General features: G+C 39.5%; 1 protein-coding gene across 1 annotated transcript in view; it reads right to left on the bottom strand.

The window, feature by feature from the left end:
- Nucleotides 1-639: 639 nt before the first annotated feature.
- The window catches only part of SYTL5 (synaptotagmin-like 5), a 227,752-nt gene continuing 220,269 nt past the window's right edge, over nt 640-8,122 (bottom strand). Inside the window, exons 15-18 of the mRNA XM_011975413.1 lie at nt 6,956-7,064; nt 5,205-5,340; nt 1,862-2,070; nt 640-782 (exon numbers count right to left, since the gene is read on the bottom strand). Coding sequence (XP_011830803.1) covers nt 640-782; nt 1,862-2,070; nt 5,205-5,340; nt 6,956-7,064 — 597 coding nt within the window. The remainder of the gene's footprint in view (nt 783-1,861; nt 2,071-5,204; nt 5,341-6,955; nt 7,065-8,122) is intronic.

Genomic DNA, 8,122 nt, shown 5'->3' with positions numbered 1-8,122 from the left:
GTTCTCTTTGTTCTCAAAAATAAACTGATTTAGATGATAAATTCTATAGTAATCATAGAAAGCCCTGTCAGTCCATCTTGAAATACTACTTGGTTAATCCACAAGTTTGCTGCAATAACAGGACAACCCCCTTGCTCAAGCAACCATCCCCACAATGCCTTCTTGAGAGCATGTGGATTCCTAGGGTGAGCAACAGTTGGCCAGTATCATTTCTTCTAACTTTTCAAGTGATCTACCTTCTCAGTGGTCCCCTTTCTCTTCAAAGGATTTGAGGAAATCTAAAGTAACTTATAATTAGCAAATGGAGGACCCCAATCTCAATTGTAGTTTCAAATGAGCTTGTGCCATTTCTTTTATGGTATAAACCCTATAAACCTTTGCACAATTTGCTCGTTGACAGGACAGAGTAGTACACTTTCTATTATCCAATCAAGAAGGCCCTGATTGGAAGAAAATATAGGTTTTTTAGGCACTCAACAAGACCCTAAATGTTCATACTACTGACATCTCTCCCTTCATGTCCCGATACTGTCAGATGAGAAATGGCAGGGAAGCAGAATCCCAGGTCTCAGTTTGCTACTGGTAGGAAAAGACAGCCAGATAGGCCCTGGTGGCCTCATTCTTGGAGAACTGGTCCCTCTAGAGTCTACACTTTCCCATGCTGGAACGAAGCATGAGTACACCCTCAAAAGGAGTTCCAGGGTTGTTGGCCATCTTCTGCCAAAGGCGCTGCTCTTCCCCTTGAGAGTCCATCCAATCCACGTTCTTCCCATGGCTCACACCTGAAGAAACGAAATGGGAACATTATATGTCACACATGAAATGTTTTTCTCTCCTGCAAGGCATCTATCAACTTCTGAGGGGGCCTTTTGACCAGAGTACCTTTTACTGGCTTGTTCTCACTTAGTATATATAGTGAGTGGTGTTAGAATTGAATCAATCATTTGCAGCCTGCACTATTCTCTAATGCCTAGGCCGTATGAGGCAAATCAGGGTGGCCCTGGTGACTCACTTCCTCCCTACTTTAGCAGAGAGCTGGTTCATCTGGACTGTGCTAACATGACAGAAGAACGGGATGAATTTGGCTCTCTTTTTCTAACAAGGACACTTTTCTGACCTGGGGAGTTTTCCTTTTAGTGGTATAGATATTCTTGGCTCCCCTTAATCTATAAATAAGTAATTATCATAGTGATAGGACCTTCCTCAACAGAAATATTTACCATGGTGTATGCAGATGGTCTCATCTATGTCTGGCTTAGGCTATGGGATAATGAGAGTTAGGGGGACTGCACGTGCTCTACTACTGTAATCCCTTTTCCAATTCACCCTGTTACAGTTGTGTCTTGTGGCACCAGTGGTGGATTTCCTTGATCTGTTTTTAACAACATTGGTGTTATTTTTAGGAAAAAATGATTTCTTTTCAATTCAACCAGTATGAATAATAGCTGCAAGTGCTGGACAGAACTGAGAAGATGATGAAGTAATGTTGGTCTTGAAAGTCACTGTCCTCCTATCAGAAGGCTGTGCTGTCTTGGTAATCATCTTCTGAGCAAAATCTGAAGCAAGGTCCAAGAAAGTACTTAAAATTCACTTAGACTAAAGTGTAAATGTTAGTCTATGAAAGGACTGAATGTCAACATTATATCTTCCAATCTTCTAGCCTAAGGATACAAAGGTACTGTAGTTATATTTGTATTTTAACAATGAATAGATCCTTAGCTAAAGGAATGAAGCATTTGTGGTAATTTCAGGATTTAGCTGAAACTACGTATGTATATCCACTGCACATCACACCTGCAAGAATAGTGCCCCCAAACGGACCCAGTCACAGACCATCCCTGTGGGTCCCCAAATCCCTCACCACTTCCAGAATTCAAACGAACTCCTCCCAGAAAAATGTTGCTGGAAAAGGCCTCCTTGTCCCAGATGGTAAGTTCTAGGCAAACATTCTTTATATCCTGGGGATGGATGCCACTGAACATGAATGTATGATTCCACTGAGGGTTAACACTCTTTTTTATTACCAGAGTTTTGTGCTTGGTGGCTTTGCTATCATCAGGGAGCAGGTAGCTGCAGGAGGAAAAACAATCAAACCATCAGTAAGACAGCAGACAGAAAATGTCAACGTGCACGCAAGTGTGATGTGTCTATCTGATTTTTCTTCCCAGGCTTCTATATGCTTAAATCTGGATTTATATAGTGGAATGACTTTAATGCCCTCATTCTCCTTTCTAATCCTATTTTCGTCCTTCCTTCCATCTTGAAAAGAAAATACCTCCTGCAATAGACACTATTGTATGCCCTGCTTCATATCTTTTTGGCCCTCCTTGGAGCTGACTTGCAGCAGGATGGGAAGTTCCTGATATGCTTTCAGCTTCCTACCTCAAGTGCTTGTGTCTTTTGACACAAGGAATAAATTCCTCTAATTAAGGAATTTATCTGATATTGTGTTAGCTGGCTCAGCTTATGTGCAGGAAACTCTGGGATTACTTGGAATTTAATGCCCCTGGGGCAACCTTTAACTGACGAGTTTGAGAAATTGGTGGATAATTCCCCAGCTTCCCTGTCCCTCAAAGTGACAATCCTAAGGTATATTCCACAGAGTTCCTCACTGCTTCCCCAATGGAATCAAGTTGCAGTTGCCCACAGTGGTAACCTGCCCATTAATATATGTTTTAATCAACTTCTCTTTCTTCCTTGTCTCATTTTCTCCACTTCCTCACTGGCGTTTCCTGAAATCTCTTCAAATAAAACACCTGTATCCTAGGTTTTCTTGACTATGGTCAAAACACTGTATGAGGCTCTAGGTATGTGATAAAAATGACTGTTTTCCCCCTTCAGGGAGCATACTTTACAAAAGAAGACATACGTACATATGGAATTAGTACATGGAACAAAAATGAAAAGTGCTACAAACAAATGACTTTACAATAAAGAAGATACATTCAGTCACTTAAGATTTCATTTCATGTCCCAAGCAGAGACTGATTATCTCCTAATATCCATTCTCTCCTTACATTCCTTAAAAAACTCTGTGTTTTTATTTGAGCACAGTGTTGCCCAGAATAAAGATTACATTCCCCAGCCTCCCTTGCAGCTAGAATAGCCATGTGACTGAGTTCTGGCCATTGGGATATAAGAAGCAGTGCTTATAAAACTACTTCTTACATCTGGGAAGTGTCCTGTCAGCTGGAATTTGTATGGGATAGCTGAAACATGAGCAGCTATCCTAACCCATTAGGTGGATACCATAATGAGATGGAAAAATCCTGGGTCCCTGATAATCATGATGCTTCCATACCTGCCCTGGAGACCTTACCTTCAGTCTTTGTTTACATGTAAGAGAGAAAAAAAAAAAAACTAGTCTTGTTTAAGCCACTGTTCTTTTGGCTCACAGCCAGAAATATTGTTAATGGATATATTTTATATTATTAAGCTTTACAGAGGGTCTATTCTTGCTCCCTCACTGTCTTTAAAAAAAAAATCTCATGTCTTTTTAGAATCAGCCTAATGTTTAAGTATTATTATAGATAGAATTTACCAGAAAGTTACTGGCTTTTGTTTTTCTTTCTAGAACAAAAATAGTCTTTTATTATTTCTGCTTTATAAATTTTCCACAAGATAAAGTGAATAGTGCTCCAGAAGATGTCAAGTAGCGCTGCAAGGTCACAATGTGGCCACGGGTTGGGAGCCATCTCCTCATTCCACCAGACAGTGAGCAGCACAGGCTTAAACTGGATGGTAGGGCTAATGACACAAATTGTAACTGCAGTATCCAAAGAAAGCATTTCTTCTATGCTCAAATCCACTGCAAGAAAGAGTGAAGGGCAGATGTGCCAGGATTCAGGCACACACACTCACCAATGGGGAGGCCCCAGAACTGCTTCTCCCCACTACTGGCTTTACCAAAGTTAGAACATGTGGTCAGGCACGGTGGCTCATGCCTGTAATCCCAGCACTTTGGGAGGCTGAGGCAGGCAGATTACTTGAGGTCAGGAGTTCGAGACCAGTCTGGTCAATGTAGTGAAACCCCGCCTCTACTAAAAATACAAAATAAATAAATAAATAAATAAATAAAATAGCTGGGCATGGTGCCACGCACCTGTAATCCCAGCTACTCAGGAAGCTGAGACATAAGAATCACTTGAACCTGGGAAGCGGAGGTTGCAGTAAGCTGAGATGGTGCCACTGCACTCCAGCCTGGGCGACAGAGCAAAACTCTGTCTCAAAACAAAAACAAAAACAAAAACAAAAAAACAACGTAACAAAAAAACAACAAAAAGGCAAAGTTAGAACAAGTGAGAGTGAACCCAAACCATTTCTTTGTAGGAAAAAATACACTTTTCTAACACAGCATGAGAAGAGGAACAATATTGCCATCTGACTCAAAGAATGAACCTCATGGTCTGGCATCATGGGAATTTGTTTTACCTTATGTGCTTTATGGAGCTCCATGAAGGCAGGGATAATATGTTATTCATTTTTGAAAGCATAGCACCTGGTGCTTGGCACATGTGCATTTTTGTGCGTGTTCAAATGAATGAAAAATAACCTTGCAGTCTTCGTTCCTCAATTTCCAAGATAAAAATATCCAATAGTCAGAAATCAAAAGGGATTTGATGTTTGAGTTGCCTAGAGTTGGGCAAGAGTATATATTTTAAGGGCTGCATTCCCTCAAGAAGCTGCCCTTTGCTCCACAACTTGGGCACAAATGTCTAGCAGGTGGTCTTGGAGCCTCTCCAAAGCACTCGACAGTGGATAAGTCCAGCAAGAATGCTCTGACATCTCTACTTTTTACAATTTCCCACAAGAGAGAAAAATATCAAGGATCTGATATTTTGGTTATCATTGCACATTGCCAGTACAAAATGATAATAATGAACAATAAAAATACATTACACCTAGAAAATCATATTTTTTCCACTTTTCCAACAAATGAATCTTACAGAAAAAAGTTGCCTGTCTTGAAAGTAAGAATGATGGGAATTCCTGAAATATGTTGGAAACAGAGTGACTGCTAGAATCAGCAGTTCCCTCAACATTTGTGTTGTTTTAGATGTAAGAGCCAGCATTTAAGGGTAGTTCTCACCCATACACCTCTAGTAAACAGAACACGGAAGGTTCACAGCCACCACTGGCTTATGGATCACAGATCCTTTCATCTCTTATTAAGTATCATCCAGAAAGAGCTAAAACAAAGTTACCCCTTCACAAAGCTATCAGAAGTGCCTCCTGACTTCACTGCTGTCAAATTCTTTGCTTCTTTGATGAACACTTCTAGTATTCCTCCAGAGATTACAGGTGACTCCTTCTTCTTTCCCTTTTTAAAAGTCTTATTTCCTGTGTCAGCCACCAAAATGAGGGAATGGTGGGGAGAGAGAAAAAAAAAAAAAGAAAAATCATGGGTTCCATTTCAAAATTTACAAAGATCATATACAAAGATATATTTCATTTGCTGACTGAATTGGGCCTTTACATTATTGTATATTTTTATTCATTTAACCATTTTTGCCCCCATTGGATTCCTTCCAGATAGGCCTTTCATTTGTGTTTGTTGAAACAAATGAACAAATAAATTTAAAACTTTAAACACTCCCTTACAAAGCATATCTTTTCACAGGGTATAAAGGCATGGAATGCCTAAGAGTTTTCCGGAGCACCATTCCTGCTCTTAGTGAGAAATAACTATGATGAAAGCAATATACACACACCACAACTCCGAAAGAGAAAATTCCATAACTCCCTTTGATAGTTTAGTCTTACAAATAGTCAGTTTTAGTCAGAGTCAGCTCTAGAGGCTACAGCCCAAGCAGTTACATTTTAGGGTGAGAGAAATCTCTTTTCCACCTCACTTTTCTATTCTATGAAATACGTTCAACATGAATGATATAAACCAGTACCACAACCAACATGTTTATTTAGTACTATTTTAAGCACTTTACATATATGAACCTATTTATTCTTCACAACAACCCTTTGAAGTGAGGAAATTGAGGTCAGGAGACAGTGAGTTACTTGCACAAGCTCACACTGAAAAGAGTTATAGTGAATGGGAGGACAGAGGAGGCTGCCTGCAAGAGTTGATGGTAAAAGAAGGGCAAGATAGTTTGGATGTGTATCCTCACCCAAATCTCATGTTGAAATGTAATCCCCACTATCGGAGGTGGGGCCTGGTGGGAGGTGATTGGATCATGGAGTGTATTTCTCATGAGTGGTTTTGCACCGTCCCCTTGGTGCTGTCCTCACGATACTGAGTGAATTCCTGTGAGATCTGGTTGTTTAAAAGTATGTGGCACCTTCTCTCTTTCTCTTGTTCCTGCTCCTGTCATGTGAGACCCCTGCTCTACCTTCACCTTCTGCCATAATTGTAAGCTTCCTGAGGCTTCCTCAGATGCATATGCCTGTTTTATGCTTCCTACATAGTCTGCAGAACCATGAGCAAATTAAACCTCTTTTATTTATACATTACCTAATCTTGAGTATTTCTTATAGCAATGCAATAACAGCTTAATACAAAGGGGAAGAGAGATTTCTAAATTGACTCCATCTGATTTATTCCTTTAAATCCTGTGTTCTAGAACAACTTCTTCATCAAGACTCCCTGAATAGTTGTGAATGTCATAAATCCATGGAGCAGTTTCCTATGCTTGCCTCCCAGCAGCCTGCCTTCCCCCAGCCCTGGGGGAAGATCCTATATCTTTGGGACTAACAGAAAACAAATCTGACCACCAAGGCTGATCTCTAAGTATGAATTTTGTCCTTTCCTTGTAAGAATCCTGCGTTCTTCCATATACGGTATACACATATCAACTTTCCCCAAAAGACAGTGACACCTAATCCTTTATGTTTTGTTTGTGTAATATGAAAGACATAGAATGCAACCAATCCCTGATTCCTACTACCACACTTCTAGAAACAGAATGTCATTGATCAAAGTCACTGATTTTTACTCTACCTTGGAGTTGTTCTGGTGGAAGCATCAGATTCTCTTCCGGGGGAATGTAACGTAAAACAACTGTCAGCTCTCCTTTGTATTGAAGGCCAATATCAGGAGCAAACTCCACCTGGCCAAGGAGAAACAAGTAAATTGAAAGAGTATGAATGATTTGCTTAGTATTGTAGTCCACATTTGAATGTGCAGTATTTACTTGGTGGCATAAATGTGACAATCCATTCCCATTTCAACTCTGTTGGCTCTCATTGGTTTAAGAGATGCCTTAGGTAAGAGAAAAGAAAGGCTGGAAAACTCTATGAAGACATTTACATATAACCTTTAACATTTAAGTAAAAGGAATTTGAAAGAAGACATATAACTTATATTTGGCCAGTCAATAGATATTGAGCACCTGTGATGCATTGATGACCGGACCTATCACTGAGTTTACATATATAGTTTGGGATGTGAAGAAGCAGGAATAAAAATGCCACTGAAAGTACCTCCAGAAATTACTTCTCCGTGTCATCTTTGATGTCTTTTAAGGCTTTCCCAAGTGATCAAGAAGGGAAAAGTAGGCAATAATGCTTGATTCACATGGGGCTGCCAGTCTTCAACTGTTAAAAGCAATATTGGTAATTCATATAATCAAAATTCAACATGGAGAAAGTGGTTCACTCAAACATTGTTGGTGGGAATGTAAAATGGTGGAGTCATTCTGGAAAACAGTTTGGCAGCTGCTCGTAAGACTAAACACGCAACTACCATCTAACCAGAAATTGCACTCTTGGTCATTTATCCCGGAGAAATGAAAAAATTATATCCACACAAAACTTGTATACTAATATTTGTATCAGCTTTATTTGTAATAGTAAAAAACTGGAAATCATATAGATTTCCTTCAACAGGTGAATGGTCAAACAAACTGTGGTACATCCATGCCGTGGAATACTATTCATTAATAAAAATGGAATACACTATTGATAAATGCAACAAGTTGAATCTGTAGAGAATTCTACTGAGTGAAAAAAAGCCAGTCTTAAAATGACATATACTTTATGATTTCATTTATGTAAGTAACATTCTTGAAATGACAAAATTATAGAGATGGAGAACAGATTAGTGGTTGCTAGAAGTTAGGGATGTGAGTAGTGGGAGGGAGTTAGATGTGGTTATAAAAGGTCAACC

This window comes from Mandrillus leucophaeus, unplaced genomic scaffold (assembly GCF_000951045.1).
Source record: "Mandrillus leucophaeus isolate KB7577 unplaced genomic scaffold, Mleu.le_1.0 Scaffold1553, whole genome shotgun sequence".
NCBI classification, from domain to species: Eukaryota; Metazoa; Chordata; class Mammalia; order Primates; family Cercopithecidae; genus Mandrillus; species Mandrillus leucophaeus.
Note: the sequence above shows the minus strand (reverse complement) of the source record. Positions and strands in the feature narration are given on the sequence as shown.